This window comes from Gymnodraco acuticeps, unplaced genomic scaffold (assembly GCF_902827175.1).
Source record: "Gymnodraco acuticeps unplaced genomic scaffold, fGymAcu1.1, whole genome shotgun sequence".
Taxonomy (NCBI): domain Eukaryota; kingdom Metazoa; phylum Chordata; class Actinopteri; order Perciformes; family Bathydraconidae; genus Gymnodraco; species Gymnodraco acuticeps.
The window spans coordinates 2,006,372-2,025,326 of record NW_022990341.1 but is presented as its reverse complement, the minus strand read 5'-3'; the positions used below and the strand labels follow the sequence as shown (position 1 = coordinate 2,025,326).

Here is an 18,955-nt window from a genome sequence, read left to right as displayed (position 1 = left end):
CCACTTGTAAGACCCCAATTTTGAGATGACACATTCATGTGACCTTCATAGAACATTCTTCTGTATTTGATTTTCAATATATTATCTCGAAATAAGGGCAAAGTGCAAACAATAAATAGCTGCCCTCATGAGGCAGGAGTAGACAGTAGTCATCTGGAGAAGTGCTACTGTGCGAAAGCCCGGAGACATCTCCCTCCAATAGCTCCGGTGATGTGTGGGCTATATCTGTTTGGGTGTATCTGGCTGGTTAATAGTGTGGGTCATTGGGCTAACTCAGCCACCAGTTAGACTTATGGTCATTGATCTGTGTGCTGAAGTGGAGAGAGCTGCCAGCACTCTGCCTCGATCTTTATTAACGTGGCATGACAAATGATCAATCCATCAGCACTCCAACTTTGCTGTGTGCCAAAAAGATTATACAATGGGCAAAAATCGATAAACACGTAAGAATCAGATGTTGGAAGATAGTGACTAGTATGTAAAGGGTCAGTTAAGGAGAATTTAAAAAAACATATTTTAAACTCCTACTGATATTTAAGTATACATTATATTTTAAATCTATTGGAATGTTGCTTTTGGTTATGTTCTCAGCCACCTTTCTAATATAATGCAGGTGAAAGGATTTTCATTTCCTGTTATTTAGAGTGCAGTGACTTTATTGTACATTGAGTACATTTTGAATATTTCTAAACAAGTACATTATCATAAGGAACAAATATAAAGCAAAAAGGTGGTGATATTGAGTATGTGTCATACCTGTTGTGAACAGGCCCTCTGAAGGTGGGGTCAAACTTGCGCGGCTCACCTGTAAAACAAGTATAGTGAAAATAGTGTCAATAAGAACACAAAATAAAGTTTAATGACTGAACATAGATGACAGAATGTATGGTTGAACAACAAAAGATAAGTGTGGCTATAAAGTTAACATGCTGCGCTATTTAACTGTCCAAGATGAACTTAATAGGCAATTTCACAGTGGAGGTCTCCTAACAGAACTGAGATTAAGAGGGATGATCGCACGAAAATAAAGCAGTAAAAAACATAACAATGTAGCTAACACAGAAATATGATAAATCTTTTTGAACAACTCTTAATCTAAACAGCTTATCTGGCTCACAGTGGGGATTCCACATTTGACCAAGCACAGTGAATACTAAACCACGGTTGTAAGCACCAGCAGTTACCCGGGGGGTTAACTCAAACTGTGTGCGCTTGAAGGTGTGAGGAAGCAAGTGCATTTGCATTCATCCCTGACTGTTTCTTTGGTGCCTAAGTAGTCTCTGTACGAAGTATGACGCCTTCCTGAGGACCTATAATCACCACACATGGAGCGTAATATCTCCCAGCAGCTGGGGCAGACTGAGTGGGCCTGTCTCCCATCTGCCCATTCCCCAAATGTATCCCTCCAAAGACGTGTAAGCCAAACTCGTTTCTAAAAGTGTGAGGAATGAGTCCGCTGTAATACGTACATGCAAATCATGTTCTGAATGTGCTATGAAATTGATTAAGGCCTGAATTTAACAAGTACAACATTGACTGTGACTAATATAGACCAAGCTTATGCCTCCGTCCCATAGAGCTCAATCATCCCAAAACTATTAAAAACGCATTAATACGCCATACTGTTGCTGGGGTGATATAATCTTCCATTATAACGAATATGGCCAGTGTAGCTTCTGCTGGAACAACTCAACCACTGCATTTTTTTATCTCTGGGGAGTAACTGTGAGAGTATGAGTGTTGTGAAGACGTCAGTAAGCGTGCTGCAGCTGTAAAAAAATAAATAAATGGAAGATCAAGGACACTCTAAAGCAGGGATCACCAACTATATTTGTCCAAGGGCCAAAATGTATCCAATAGACACTATCGCGGGCCAGCGATTTTTATATAGCCCAGAATTTTGAAGTGGGGGGGTGCTAGTGGAGCACGCTCAGGTACTGTGGACCGCAAGCTTAGCAGACTCTTCATGCTAACGAAGGATCACTTCTAGGCAGGGTTGGGAGGGTTACTTGGTAAATGTAATCAGTTACTGAATACATGCTCTGAAAGTAATCAGAATACAGTTACAGTTACGTGTCTTAAAAATGTATTCAGATTACTTTTAGAATACTTTTGGATTACTTTCTTTTTCCATAACAGATGGGTATGTTTTGGTGAACAGGAGACACTTATTTTACTGTTTTAATGGCTTATCAAGAACTCAAACACAACATCTTGGTGTCATTCTGGACAGTTCCCTCTCATCTGCACCACACATAAAAAACATCACCCTGACTGCATTCTTTGTACTGTCTTAAAACCTTTCCTTAGAATATGTTATAAATTGTAAGGTGTCCTTGGGTGCTTTGAAAGGCGCCCCTAAATAGAATGAATTATCATTATTATGTATTATCTGAAACGATGTAATAACTTTTAAAACTGTTTCCAGTCACTTGCCCCATGCATTCAGCAGCAGCAGGCCATTCACTTTGATTTCATCCCGTTATAAATGTCATCATTTCGACAATAAAGAAATGCTACATAAACGTTATCTTGCACATTTTATCGAACCATCTCCGCTTCTAACTTTCAATATAGTTTAAAAGAGATCTCTCTCTCTCTCATCTGCGTGCGGGGGCGGGGCCTCACAGACACGCTGCATCTCTCTCTCTCGCTCACAGACATGCTGCAGCGCTGTGCAGTGTGCACACAGTTCTGCCAGTAATGAATATTACATTTTGTGAGGAAACTTTTCCACCAATAATTCCAAAAAGTATTCCAAAATGTATTCACTTCAGGTTTACGAAAGTAACTGTAATCAGATTACTCGTTTTTCAAATGTAACGCCAGCTGAATACAGTTAGCCTACTTGATTTTTGTATTCTGATTACGTAACGCCATTACATGTATTCCGTTACAACCCAACCCTGCTTCTAGGCTACTGTCCCGCAGCTCCTGCCTCTCTGTTGGACTCTGTCGCAGCGGGGCTACTGCTGTGGTGCGGAGCGCATTAACAAGACTCTTCACAACGAAGGATCAATTCTTGTTCAAGGCAGGGAAGGTTTCGCAGTACGCAGTCTACTGACCCGCAGCTGCTGCCTCTCTGTTGGACTCCGGTACTGCACCTTACTCACGAGACGTTGTAAAAAAATAAAATGGGTGGGAGGCGAACGCAGTAACCACTCCGCCAACGCCACAGTCACCCCCGTCGTGCGGGCCGGATGAGAATGTCTGGCGGGCCGGATGTGGCCCGCGGGCCGCCAGTTGGTGATCACTGCTCTAAAGTCTAAAATGACTCATGCCCCTTTCACACCAACGCGGTTCCAGGGCCAGTTCGGAGCTGGAGCTTGAAAAGCACAGTTTTTTCCTGTTCACACTGCAGCGGACCCGCCTCTAAGCTCCGGAATCCGGTTCGTTTCAAGGACCAAAAAGTTGTCGGTCTAGAAAGCAAGCACGTCACGCTTACGTCGGAGGCGGGGGCAGGGGCGAGATCAACCTCTAACAACAACAAAAAGCCTAACACTGTGTAATGTTGTTTTTATAGGCAATCATCTAAGCTTTGTTAGTTCCAGGTTTAATATGTGCAATAAGTTCATTTCAATACGTTATGCAATAAACATTGAACCAGTCCGGCCCTCGACTAGTACCGATTTTTTTATTTTGGCCCACTGTGTAACTGTGTAAGAACTTTTGAATGTAGCATGTAACGACTGTAAAGTTGGTAGTAAAGTCGTCCCATTTCTTCCATTTCGTTTCGACAGAGCAAAACCAAAACGAGTAGCGCTTCAATACAATCGGCCATTGTTGTTGTTGTCGATATGAGGGGTTTCCGCGCGGTTTGGCTTTATGAAGCAGGCACGCAAACGGTTACGTCATGACGCAAACGATGACGCAATGACGCAGCACCAGTCGGGCTCTGAGCAGTGTGAACAGAGCGGGAGCTGAACCGAAGAACCGGTACCGAACCAGAAAAGCTCTAGCACGGAGCTAGAACGCGAAAAGCCTTGGTGTGAAAGGGGCAACATTGTCAGACATTTATCCAATTGATCTAATACCATTTATATAATCCAGAATTTAAATTACTTTGCCGGTCTAATGCATTATTATTTGATTTTTACTTAATTATTTATAGTAACATTTGACATGGATCCAAATACCAACCTAATCCTCTGTCTCAGACGTAAAACCAGCACTGACAACACATACAACATTTCTATTGCGATCACGAGACATTTTGCACGTCTGTACATATGCTAGCTTAGTGATCATAAGTATTTAATGCTTATAGTATATATGCAAAAAAACACACACAAACCCCCTTTGCCTCTAACAACTGATTCAGCACAGTAAAGCCTGGCAGCAGCTCCTCTTAACCTGCCAGCTACATATCCTATAGTGACTGAGGAAGCAGCCATAATTCTCTGGCCATGATGAAATCCCTTTATAATAGTAGCAGTAGCATACAAGGTTTCTTCCTGCATGAAGAGAAGGCATAAATAAGCCAGGAAGCTGTGCACATGTGCATGTCTGAAGGTGTACATTATTGCCTGCTTTTCCACATTAGGATTTATCTACCCAGCTCCCTACAACAGAGGTAATCTGAAGGATGGAGATCCAAAATTGCTGGGTCAACAGTAAAATAATGTCAGGAAAACTGACTGAGCAACCGTTTTTGCTCACCAATAACCCCAAAGCTGCTGAGTCAGCATTAAAAGAAAATGCACTGGTCTGGAAATGCACTTGAATCAATGTGAGTTGGCATTGTTACAAATATGTTTTTTTTGTCATCCAGACAGAATGAATATTAGAGATGGGCAAGAATAATGGCAGGGTTATCTCATGACCAAATGGAGCTATGTGCAGCTATTAGATCACGAGAAAAATACTTGCATTCTAGGTTTGATTATGACCACTCAGCTATTTGTCATTGAGGCAGTGTGAGCTAAGATACGGTAGACCACTTGATACGAGATGCTCCATGTGTCTTTGCTGTTAAAAACCCTTTTAACAGCAATCTGTTTGGCTGTCACTGAAAGCCACTCGCTTGAGTTGTGTTTCAGAACAAAAAAAATGGGGGAGATTTTCTGGGTTAAGTGTGTGAAATCCTCAGCCAAGGACACAATGTCACCAGACCAGGTGCTCACTGCAGCATTTTCAGAGCAATAGCGCTGAATATGCTCCACTGTATTTCAAGTGATCTACAATGCTGAGAGCTCAAACCTAAAAACAGCTCCATACCACTCAGATTTTAATTTGGACCCTTCAAATGTAGCAACTGTGCGTGATGTACAGAGGGAACTATTCCTCTGTGTTGTGCCTGAAGTTGTCTCCAATTGCTTTTACATCACAGTGGTTGTTGTAACACCCACATGCCATGGCCAGCAGGCTGCATCACATGAACTTATATCAGAGCCAATTAGAGGTACAGCTGCTGAGGTGAACAAGAGACGTAATAGCTACTATAGGCCAAATGTAAGCTGAATATACATGGTTTTAAAGAATATTTAAATGACCCTTCTAGGTTGTGTGAATATTCATAACATATGCAGGTCTCAACCTTGCGGGAGGAATAGTGACACAAAGTGGGCAGTCCATATGGTGAGAGCAAGCTGAATCACACAGAGATCAAGGAGAGCAAGTGGTGATAGGACAGATTGTGGTGCAGTGAGGGTCAGGGAGCAGAGCGCTTTTCCGTCATATCAGTTATTTCTTGTTCAGCCTACTGTATGGAGTTGTTCAGCCTGCCAGTGTGTCCAGAGATAGGACCAGCAGTGGGCATGGTCCCCGGCTGACTGACTTAAAAATAGCGGGAAATATGATGTTGAACCCAGATTTTAAAGCTGTCATTACAGTAGGACAAAGGTAACGAAAAGAAATACAATCCTGCGATCAAATTCTTTCTTATAGCAACATTTTTATAAAAACGGTTTAGTGTGTACAGACCGCTTAAGTATTCTGGAGGATATCAAACACCTTTGTTCAAACACAATAACATTCAGGTGACATAGCATGTGCTAATTCAGCAAAGCTAAATGTAGCTTCTGTTCTTCTCACTCCATCTGCTTGACTACTTCCACAAGGCTGTCCAATAAAACAAAATTGAATGAGTAAAAAGAGTGGTAAAAACAATCAGTGACGCCTGGATAGCAGCAGAATGAGCATTAGATGAGGGGTGTTTACACTGCACTGCAGTCTGCCAGTGCGGGAGATACTGATGGTAGAGTGGCTTAGCAAGGCTGAAAGAGGGTCTGCAGTCGTTTGGAAAAAGCCTGGCAGGCACGATGCCCTAGGACAGCTTAAGTCACTGTTAGCTACACTAACTGCAAATCTCCTCTATTGACGTAGAGCTAGATTATGCCACCTTGTCCTGCTGTGACTGAAATATTTACGCATAACACAACAATCATGGTGGTAATAGAGGCTCAGAGGCAATGAGGCTTGAGGAATTACACATCATGATCAGACAAAGGCTTTAGCACTAATCTTTGCTCCTAAATCCCATTTTCATTTGCCGCAAGTCTGCCATAGCAACAAGATCTATTGATAAATGTACAGTGGTGAAGAACTAACACCGTAAACTACATGTAAGTCTGTCACATACAGATACAAAATGTGATACAATTCTTGCAATGAAGGTTTAATAAAAGCTCTCAGACAAGATTGAAAGGCTGTGTGACAATGCCTCAATTTGAAGTCTGTACCTCCCGTCAGACATTATGTGCTGAGAATCAACTTCTAAATGCCTGTGCAGGAAGAGTCAGATGCAACAATCCCGCCTGAAGTGATAAAGCTTTAAAAGGAAAGTCACAGAAGTAGTTCATCGCCTTGTATTTTACAATTTGGGAGAAGACTAAATTGCACATTTATCTCGTGGCTCATTTTATTTTGAGGTTAGACTGCTCAGAGAATATGTGCACATTTACTGAGTTATATATTTATAATTTGTTAACCTGTTAAGCCCCAAGGACCCCCTCGGCGGGTCCTTTTTTTTTTTGTTCACGACACTGTGTCTCAGGGGATCTTAATATTTAAGAACCTATTAATGTGTTCTACCAGATTAACGGGAATAATCTCAGCTAACTGACGATACAAACCATTTTTACCAACACAAAACACAAGTCTCATAAGAAGCATCTAAATGACCCGAGCGAAAAATGCTAACCTATTACTGCACCGATAATCACTCCTAGCTCCCTTATTACTTATCCTAGGTGCACATCCAACACATCGTTTATGATCGCAAGGAGACACAGAATCTAATGGTGCCCAACTCAACACTGAAAGATAAAAACTCGTTAACAAAAACGTACATCAAAACAAGTGGCGCTAGGTAGCCCACAACACTAACATGGCTTACCTTCGTCTGGTCTAAACTGGTCTTTAATGGCATTAAAACGATAAAAACGATGCTGTAGTTAATCCATAGGTTAATCCAATGAGTCTGTGTCCCCTTTGAAATGTTCTGATAATCCATAAGCAATAAAACAGCTTTTCCGTTGCTTTATATCAGAGCAGCGATATTTCTCCTCTGCTGCAAGCTAGCATGCGCAGAGACGACACCTTTTTTGTTTTAACATGTGTGTGCGGGACGATTTCCCTCGGAATGTATTGGCTTTAATGGTCAGAAAGAGATGTCACACGTCAAAATCGAACAAGGGGGGCCAGAGATATGGAAAATCCACCCAAATGGCTCCAGAAGAGGTTTTTTTTGCTAAATCTGTCTAAAAAGGTCAAATATCACTTGTTTTGCATCAATCTTGATACAGGGTACTTATTATATGTTGTACTTTGGATTCCTAAAGCTTTTAGTCTACTAACCCATCATCCAAGGTTAGTTTTCACTATAAGTACAACATATTTTTTGGACGGACACTATAATTTACAGTTTTTTACCATGTTCAATCTGAATTTTCTTTAAAATAAAAAACATCTATATTGATTCTGACTTTTCTACATCCAACTCACAGGTTTATCATTACTTTGAGAAAAAAGATTATTAATGTAACCCTTTTAGAAGGGAACATATGGTCATTTCTTCCATGGGAATGTCATTTTCGAGCCTGAGACCTGAAAAACAGGCTCGGGGTAAGTATCACCGCAGATACTCTGAGATGTATTAATGTGAGAGCAAAGGCAACCAATGTAAAAATAGCAATCTTCAATTCCAAGAAGACAATACATTTGGGGAAAACTAAACTTAAACAATGACCATTTGTATTTCTCACCCTGTGTTACCTTCTGTTGGTGAAGATTTGTTTTTATTTCTTGCATATCTCCATCGTAAAGAAAGGATAAAAAATGGAGAAAACTACATTTTGTATACCTTTTTCGATACTTAGTTCACAGAGGAAGAATGTAAGAAACAAGATTGATGTGTAACAAAGGCTGAGTTATTTAAAATATCCAAATCATTTTGTGGGTATTCCTTAAATGTACGTAGAGCAGATAAGTGACAAACAGCTAATTGGTAGACAATGTTAATCATACAGTGGAGTGTTGCTGTTACCCCCTCAAGAGTCAAACTTTCTTCACTTTCCTATCCCGTTTCCACAGCCCATCGTCCCAGCATTCCTCAGCTCGTCTCCCTAAATACATCCAGTACACAGACACACCAACACGGGCACACACAGGCACCAGTGTGCCCAGGCTCCACTGTTCAACACAGGCCTCTTTCATACCGTGGTCAGGCAAACAGCTCGCACACTGCAGGTGCTCTACATGGGCTGGGTCGGAGGGGCCCTTTGGAAAGGACTTTTACTCTTGTTTTTACGCTGAGGATTCATAAACATTTCCAAGATGTGGAGAGAGTGGAGTGCTCTAAGATTGCACTCCTGTCAAAGCTATGACGGGCTTTTAGACTCAGCTAGGGATAAACAAAAAATAAATAATAGACATGGTACAAATTCTGCATAATGATGTTACTCAGCAGGATGGGCGCAGCCTGTGAGTCTGAATGCTGTACACAGTATGCTCATTCATATTTGATAGAAGCACAGGCTTCTGACAATCCAAAAAGGAAATCAACGTTAAGTAGCATGGCTTTGGGGGTTTTGGTTTTCCTGTTGTCTGCATCAGGAGTGTTAAGGCGTCTCTGGCAACTTTAGTGTATTGCACCTTGGCACATTTGAAAAAAAGCTATTTGGGTGTATCACTGTCATAAAGATAAAAGGGGTGAGTAATGCAGTAAGAGTAAAAAAGAGTGAAAGAAGGTTATAGGGGTATTTTTTTAGGCTAGAGATTCACAGTAAAATCAGAAAACACATACACACTGTGGGGGTCCCAGGGGGCAGAAATGCACTTGCAAGGTTCGACTTAAGTCAGGCAACACTCTCACATCCCACTAACTCTAACAACACGAATACAAAAGTCTCCCACACTCACCAAGAAAAACAACAGCTGAGATATGGAGTCCATCACTGAAACAATCAAAGCTCTCTAAAAAACCCAGGTGGCTCTCCTATTTAATATAAAAAATGTGGAGGGATAATACACGCAAACACTCCGCATGTTGCACTGCCACTCTCTTTTTTCTCTATACTTCTTCTATTGCATTTCTGCCTTGTTTGTATTCCCCCGCCTGGACAACAGTAAAAACCTTTTAAAGGCGTGTTTCCTTATCGAGACAAGACAACAACATCCCGATCTCTGGTTTTGTTTTACTTAGCAGAGCCCCATGGGACCCTCAAAACTATTAGCAGATGCTTGAGGACTGAGCACTTGGCCTATCTGCTTTGGGTGCCCACTGGGTTACCTCCTATCAATGCATGAACAGTGTTTACTGTGCATATGTTCAGGGGGAAGCAGAGACACAATGCAAAGTGACACTCTCTTGAATGCAGAGAATGGTGAGATCCGGATTGGGATTCGACCCCCAAGAGGAGAGTTAGCATCTCATTGTGTCAGACACTGACAGCTAGCCTGCTGTTCCGAGCGGAGAAGTGGCAGCATTGTGGCTGGGGCTTTGTGACCTTGGTTACTTCAGAGGGAGCCTCAAGGCATGTCAGTGCAGCCCTGTGATGCTAATGCTACTGTAGATCACTGACAGGCTCAACTGGCTTTGGCTTGGATTATTAAACCTTATTTCTTAATTCAGGCCAAATTTCATCCAAATTTGCAGCCACACCTAAATTAAAAAACAAACTTACATACTCTATGTACGCATCTAGACTAGGGTTGCAAAGGGGCAGAAAGTTTCCGGTACATTTCCGGAAAGTTTCCATGGGAAGTTAAGCTGGGGAATTTTGGAAATATTCGATGCAAAATTAAACAAAAAATGACATTTCAACAGATTTTTATTAAAATTTTAAGTAGAAAATAACAATTTTAATTATTTTATTGAACAATTATTTGTTTCATTGAAGAACGAAAACAGGAATGTTGAGTTAAATATGACTCATCCCCCCCAACCCTACTCATTAAAATACCCACAAAGTCCCATTCAAAATGTTAAATGAAAAGATGTGGCTTCATTTGTCTTGTGCTTTGGGCTCAAAAGTGTGATCCAGTCTTCTCGAAATCATCTGTGCATGTGATGGAGGAATGCATAGTGCCTGTAGGGGGTGTGGTCTCAATAGCCATGCAGTAAACAGTGTGCTATGGCATGGATATTCAAGTGTACTTGAACGGCATCTGTTTGTTTTAGTCAAGATTATACTAAAATATACTTTCCCCAACTATATTTAAGTTCCCTATGAAGAGCCAACCTTCAATTTTGAAAATTCCCATAAATTCCCATAAATTCCCGTTAATTTCCATGGAAAGTTTCCATCTTTGAAAATTCCCGGAATTTTGCAACCCTAATCTAGACGCCATTAGGAATGCACACACAACATATTTGTGTCACATATACTATTCAATACTTTTTTTGAAACCTCCACAATGAATTCCTCTTTGTGTGATCTATTAGTAATGGAATCATAAAATAACCAAACAGAATATTGCAGATTTCTCCTTTAGTATGACAAAAGTAAGTACACATTAATCTCTTCTGACATTTGTTTACTTTGCGCAATCTCCCCCTGTTTCCAGAGTTATTTGCATATTTTAAGAAACACACATTTTCTAGGACTCTCTACTGGCACTAGATGACTAGTTCCGATAATGATAGTGATTTCTGGCTGTGTATGAAACACAAAAATCCTCTTAGCGCTTTGAACATCAGAGTTTTATGTTAGGCAGGATGCAACTTGGACCAGGAAGAATTAAACCTCACAACTGCACACATCAGACAAATTAAATGTTAGTCTAAGTAAACCCGCAAGGTGCAATGTAAAGCCCTCACCTGTGCTTAGTAGAGCATGTTGAAAACATCTGAACACTATGTCTCTTTTGTTCTTAGGATAATGATTCATAAGCTCGCTGCTGCGTCATTTAGCAAATGAAACCTATAAAAGGTCATTTTTAAGTACTGTGCACTCAAGAATCAATACCTACGTGTTTTGAATGAACAGTATCTCTTAATCCTTTTCGAATTTATCTTTAGCTCGTTTTTCACAAATCATTGTCAAAGTCACTCTTCTAGTCATAAACAGACACCAACTAGATGTGAAGTGCCAATTGGAAACACAAAATCTCCTTGCTGTCACCTAGAAAGCCTCTTCACAGCCTCCCATTTTCACAGACTGGAACAGATAATCATCCAGTGAAGTGCAAGAATGAATGGGGAATAAATTACTGACTCATCCTATTATTAGTGTGAATATTACATTTCAAACTTCCATGCACTGACTTTATTTTGAGGAAGGTCACAAGAATTTAGTAGTAAAAGAACACAACGTTGTTATACAATAATGAGCAGATATGACATAAAGGCTAATACAATGTGGACTGAGGATAGGTCTTCATTTGTGATGAGTTTTTGCAGAGGGCAGGGACACTACAACAACAGTCAATAATTGCACGTTGTCCTGGGTGCAATATGGGCCATTTGAGCTACAACCTCCTAACTGCAATTTCACAGGAAGACACCGTGAATGTTTGATTTTCTAAATGAAGGCTTTCAGCTTTCTGTCATGGCTGTGCATTGACTCAGTATAAAATGCAGCGTTTAGTGAAGCTGCCCATGCATACTTGCCAACCCTCCCAATTTTCGCGGGAGACTCCCGATTTCATTGCCCTCTCCCGGGGTCATATTTCTCCCGATTTCTGACAAAATCAGATTTACTCAGGACTGTTTCCACTCTGACTTTAATACAGCTACACCATTGTTTGGTTTCCATGGTAGCGCGTCTCTTTAGTAGCGTGCGCAACTGAAAGTCTGAGAGGGTGAGGAAGATAGTCACAGAAAATAGAACAAGAATTGACAACTCTGCTCACTCCTGTCCTTCACATATGCTCTATAAAGGATGGTGCTACAGGCCGCAAGGCAGTGCCCTAATAACTACAATAAGCATGTTAATGTTAATCCAGCTCCGGCGTTCCACTAGCACCCCTCCCCCGCGGTGGTTTTGAAATGCTCCCGATTTCTGAGGTCTCAAGGGTGGCAAGTATGTGCCCATGCGAGACATTTGTTAATTAACAGTGTGCCCGACTCAACACTTTCTGTGCTGAATGGAACTCATATCTAAATTGTTACTTACAAACCTGTCACAGAATGATTATGAAGGTATTTTTCTACTTCTATGACTGACTGAGACTTTCAGCAGTACAGCATAGGCCCACTTGCTGCAAAGTTAGGAACGTTATATTATATACTATAAGAATACACTTCAATCCAGGATGTACAGCAGAAAACTGCTGAATTGAAATGATGGGATCAGGTAGGTCGACCAGCCACTAAAAACATGACTCAGCTATAGAAAGCTCAAATGGTTTTTGCTTCTTTTATGAAAGAGTGTGCAATCCATTAAATTGCATGTTCATTAAAAGAAACATCTTTATTTTAGGGCTAGGTTATAACTCAATGTTAATATGGAATTGCATCATGACTGTCTGTTATCGGGCCATATCTACCTCAGCTTTGAGTTATTTCAAACATCCCCCCCCCCCCCAAAAAATAAAAAATAAATATATAGGAGGGTTTCCTGTTCCTATTTTGTTCAGAATAGCGAGAGCTCAAGCACTTCTTCCACACAACAAGCCTTGTGGCTATTGTTCAAAAATAAATTGTTGTCCCTCTGTTTTCTATTTCTTCTTGTGTGACATCCGTGGGTCACTGCAATGTGGAAAGTCTAGATAGAAACCCTTCGTCTTTGATTCTGTGGAACTGACATCTGTATCGACTGAAACAGTTAACCTGGTTTGAAAAGATCTTTCCAACAAGCTGACCTGAAATATACTGAACAGAGATTCACACTACCAACACATTCAGTAATGGTGGGTATTTAAACATTAACAGCCAATATGATTTCCGTTATTATGCACTCAACATTTAAAAATATGCAGTGAGCGAATTATTAGTTGTAATGTCATTTTTTAACGATATTTGGCAGAGTATATAAAAGGTCAAATGTGTCTTGTTGTTCTTTGTTCAGTTGTGAGACGAAAATACTCTGAAATGCTTTTATGCAAAGCTAGTTGATGAAAGGAAAGCACCAGGGAGCTAACAGCATAAAGCAGCTGACCTAAACACAGAGAGGCACCATAACTCCCTCCCATGATCCACAAGCTAGGTCGTTGGATGTTCCTTAATTAAAGTGTTTCAATATACTCTGTCATTCTCTAGAGAGAAGCACTCGTGTTGAACGGATAGAAGATAATGCAGGTATATGTTAGCCACTGTATGATGCAAACTATCTAAGTAATGCAATAAAGTATATAATAATAATGACACAAAGGACAAAGAGGCTGGTTACTTTCACTCAACACAATATCTCTAGGTGATAGTGTTTGAAGCTTTACATGTACAGTCTACAGATTGAAGGCCCCGATGGTGTGCTGCACGTCAACCAAGAGCAGTGAGAATTGTTACGGTTGACAGGTTGCAGTTGTGATTGGCAGAGTGCTGAAGTCATAGGGTCCGAGGGACACAAGAGGTCAGCATGTGAGAGAAACATTAGATTTTCCCCATCCACAGCCGTCAGGAGCAAACTTGAAAATGCCTGTGTCAATCTAGAGCTACTGTATCTAAAGATCAAGCTTCCATGACAGTCATTTTGGGAGATGATGTCAATGAATGATGTCATGCTTATATGGGTCAGTGTTATAGGTTGCACGGATCAGCTGATCATGTCTTCTGTCTACTTTTAGTGAACATAAGATATTGGATCAGTGTTCGATATGATATAAGTCATTCCTTTATTGCCACGCAAAGTAATGCTTTCTTGGAAGGAGATATGAATTGCCCTGTCAACGTGCTGGATTGCTTAGTCTCGGTTTCAATAGCTCGTTCGCTTCCCATGATATTCTCGTAGCTTGAAAGCAGCTGTACACTGACAACAAGAAGCTCTAAATGTGTTTCTTTAAATGATTAAATGGAAGATTACTAAATATAGAGGGCAGTATTTTGTACACGGGAAGTATTAATACTGGCATTAAACCTTAAAAAGCCACTATGGTGAAAATCACCAGAGTGGCTCTTTGTTTCAGAGGAGAGTCACTGTGTGGCATCTGGGAGTGATAAAGGATTATAATGCTTTAGAAAACAACAAGATTACTTAAGCAGGCTAATGGATAGAAAATGTGACCGCGTATTAAATACTTTATACGCCTGGAGCAGCGAAGATGCCACTTGGAGAGGATTCATCTTTTGCTAGCAAAACAAATCACAGAGGACATTGTATTTAACTTTCACTACTAACTGCTCTTACTGGACTGCAGTTGTTACAATCTTTTGATTATGTGGGCGAGAAGAGGAGGAGGAGAGTGGAGATAAGAGTAGTTGTTAACAGACTAAGCACAGGTTTACAAGTTTAGGCTTGGTGTATGGTAGGTAAAAATGAATGAAAACACTCATAAGGGATAGGCTACTCTAGTAAACAACTGTCAGTTAAAATACAGTAACGCGGATTTGATGTCAACCATTGAAACCCAACTGACAGAATTTGAGTAAAAATGTTTCTGTGACTGTCAACAAAAAATAGCCGTAGTAGTAGACTAATCTCTATGTATCCATCAACAACAATTTGAATATCAAAAACATTGTCAATTTATGTTAAAATGTTTGGGTAACGATTTAAGTCTTGAGAAAAGAGGAAATTAGGCTACTTTTTCAAACATTAAATAACCGTTAAAAACGTTATTGATGTGCATAGATTCATCAAGTCAATTAATCATTTAAATATTAAAAGACCAACATTAGCTAGCAGATTTTCTTTGTCTTATTCTAAGTATATGAATCCAGAAATAACCGGTAAACGATAACAATGTTGCCGTTATATTGTGTTGTCATGCCATACAGCAACATGACAGAGAGAGAAAATGTCTGCGTTTACAACAAAGACGAGTTGACAGTGAGCGGAGAAGAAAAGTGACAGTGAGGACTAAAGTAATAAAACAAAAGCAAATAAATACAATATCACTGGAGCTAATAAAGTATGGCTAAAGACGCAAATTATTACTGAGGCAGATCAAAGAAAAATTCTAAAAGACGTTAGGCTACTTTTTCCAAAGTAAAATAACCGTTAAAAACGTTACTGAAGTGATTGTGAATAGTCAAGTCAAGTAATCATTTCAATATTTTAGGACCAACATTAGCAAGCAGATTGTCTTGTGTTTTATTCTAGGAAAATTAGGGATTTTGACTGGTGTAACATGAAAACAAAGGAATCTGATGGCATCTTCTTTAAGGAAATAGTGATGGACATTGACATCAGACGATAAATGTATGAATACAGAAATAATTAGTAAACGATAACGAAGATAATGTTACTGTTATATTCTGTTGTCATGCCATACAGCAACATGACAGAGAAAAAAAAGATCTGCGTTTACAACAAAGACGAGTTGACAGTGAGTGGAGAAGGAAAGTGACAGTGAGGACTTAGGTAACAACACAAAAGCAAACACAAATATGTTATCACTCGAGTTAATAAGTTATGGCAAAAGACACAAATAATTATTGAGGCAGATTCAAGAAAAATAAAAAAAACGTTAGAGTAACGTTCCATTTTCAAACGTTAGCCGTTCAAACCGTTTAAAACATGATTCTAACGTTAACGTTACTGCGTATTTGATGTCAACCGTTAAATAGCCCCCAAATAGTTAGCAACTGACAATTTTAGCTAAATTAGCTAGCGTCCCCTTACATCTCAGTAAGGGGTTAAACATAAGCCAGGTTAAAAAACACCGTTGTCATAACGTTACACAGTGCAGATGGAAAATATCTTGGCATTTCCAACAAAGAAAACCCACTCACCATAGTAAGATGAGCGGGTGTCCGTCTTTCTAGCCATGGCACTTGGTAGCACAAATGCAGCGTCGTCTTGGTTTTGGAGACCGCATATGAGAGTCGAGTTAAACTGGAGTTTATTTGAGTGCCTTTCAACGGTCCCGTCGAGAAATAAACACAGGAACCTGGAGAGGTCTGGGGCGCGAGGATGCTTCGGCCACGCAGCTGAGCGTCAGTCGTGTTTACAGCGCGACGTCATTAATTATTCTTAAAGGGGACGTGCACCCTCACTACTGCTGCTGCTGGATGTCCTGTTTCCCTTTGTTAGGATGTAATTTAAACATCAACGTTTTTGTGCAGTGTGTCTTATAACATGAAAATGTGTAGGATGTATATAAAGGATTGCAAAAGATCAGAGGGGTTAGTGAGCCTGTGTCTGCCAGAAGAGTGGTGATAGCCCGGTTGCTTTTCGATTGATTAATAATACAGACAACATTGCAGGTAGGCTGGTATTTTTAGGAGGCAGTGACATCTCTGTCCACACCGAGGCGTCCAGTGGATAAACACTGACCCCAGCTGGGCGTTCTTGGATATTGCAAATATATTCTCTATTTTGGCTTCCCTTTTTAATTTCAACAGTGGTATTATTTAAAAAATAAATAAAAAAATGTATATGAATCTCCTTCGAATTCGTCCCACTTGTTCTGGTTGTCAATATAAAGTCACATAATGACAAATGTATACAATTAATAATTATAATAATTCAGGTATAAATTCCCATCTAAATAGATGCAACACAACTAAGAAGAGGGCAAGAGAGATGTCAATATCTTACAAAGCACATTATTTACATGCCCATCTGTTAATGATCCGTGTTGTGTACTGCCTTCCTTTAAGTGCAGGCAAATATAATATTACTCACAAAGCGCAGATAGGCCCTCTTAATCAATTACTATTAAATGTGAAGCAGTAAGAAGTGTGTGTATGATTCAGGTTGCTCTCACTTACTAATACAGTTTCTATTATCGTGTAATTCAAACTGCACATCCTAGAGAATGTTTTCTTTTCTGCAAAGTAAATATAGATAAATAAAGCCCAGGAGCAACTTCAATCCCTTTTTAAACTGAGATAAAGTATTAGTCCCAGAACACAACAACACCCAATAAGAGAGGTATTTGCTTTACATACCTGTATGTATTCACAGACACACATTGATTACAGGGTTTGAGAGTCCACTATTTTGACTATGACCAGGACGTGGCAGCAGAGACTTAATATTCTGCACAGTAACCGGGGATCCTGTGAACTGAGCTGTGGGGTGAGATTTCCATACAGTATAAAAAAAAACAGAAGCATGTTTTATCTGTGACAGTTTTCCGCCAAAGGGATTTAACCTGAATGCTGCCTGAATAATAATTACACATCGCCAAACATTATCCCTCTTCAGACATCGACCGGTCGCCCGCGGGGGCAATGCTGGTAGATCGCGAGTCATTCATAAAAAAAAAAATCCAGTTCTAGACAAAACAGGTTTTGATCCCGCCTCCCTACCACTTAATTCAGGAGTTTACTTGATTGACAGAAAAAGCGACCTATCGCTTTCCAGTCTGTTAACCCAGAATGCAAAGCGATACAAAATCAGTCAAGTCCCGGGAAAACTCAAATTAAGTTAAAGAGACAAACAACAAAATGAGTGCGGGACCGAGCAAGAAGCTAAAGACATACCACTTCCACCCAGAATGGGAGGAAGAATATTTTTTTGTGATGTCACATTCAAAGGTTATTTGTCTTATTTGTAAAGCAAGCGTCGCTCTGCCAAAGAAAGGTAACGTGGAGAGGCATTATCGGAGTGTTCACAAGGCATATGACAGCGACTTCCCTCCGAGTAGCGAGTTGAGAAAGGTCATGTATTATTGCTACACAAATATTATCTCGCAGTCTTAGTGTCGCCAACTCGTTTCTAACATGCAAAAAGACAAACAAATGCGTCTATGGTCGGTGTATTTTCGACCTTTCCAATCCAAACGAGATCTCTCTCCCCCGTCTGTGCGCGAGGGGGCGGGGCAGTTTACACACGCGCGGCTGCTACATTCAGCAACACACGGCGGGGATGGCGGAGAGAAGCGCTCCAAGGTGTGGTTAAATGTTACCCGTCTTGAAGTGGACAATGCTCCTTGCCAAGAGTGTTTAGCATGTAAGGGCGGTAACACGAGCAATTTATCTAAACATTTATCAAAAGTGCTCCACATTCAGACGGAGGAATGCACCGGGCTCGACTGTCTTTCTAGTAGCCCTGTAGCCCCATCCATGAGTAACGTTTCCACGTCAGGTGTTATGCTAGCAGCAACACACGGAGTTAACTCAATGATACAAACATGGGTTAATGATTAGAGGTAACTGAGTTACTCTTTATTTTGTTAAAGTTTCAGCTATTCTGTTTACAGTTATGTCATCAGATTATTTAATACGATTTGTTAAAACATTGTTGTTTCTTTTGATGCGAAATATTATTTATTTTATTTAAATAAAAAGCAATGTTAATTTTGTAAACAATTTGTTAATTTAATAATATATGTATTTTTGAATCAAGTATTAATCTTTATTGTCTTCATTGTTAGTTTCCACGTGCCTAAAACAACCTCAAGCTAAATCTAAAAGTTGATGGCTAAACAAGAGCGTTTGAGAAATTGTGCAAGGCATACAGTAATA

The 18,955-nt window shown here is 40.1% G+C and overlaps 1 protein-coding gene across 4 annotated transcripts in view; it reads right to left on the bottom strand.

The window, feature by feature from the left end:
* slc44a5b (solute carrier family 44 member 5b) overlaps positions 1-16,471 on the bottom strand; it is a 49,338-nt gene extending 32,867 nt beyond the window's left edge. For all 4 annotated transcript variants that reach the window (XM_034223533.1, XM_034223535.1, XM_034223532.1 and 1 more), the window contains exons 1-2: positions 16,274-16,471; positions 757-805 (exon numbers count right to left, since the gene is read on the bottom strand). In XM_034223533.1, the coding sequence (XP_034079424.1) occupies positions 757-805; positions 16,274-16,310 (86 nt within the window). In that variant the 5' untranslated portion in view covers positions 16,311-16,471. The remainder of the gene's footprint in view (positions 1-756; positions 806-16,273) is intronic.
* Positions 16,472-18,955: the final 2,484 nt, after the last annotated feature.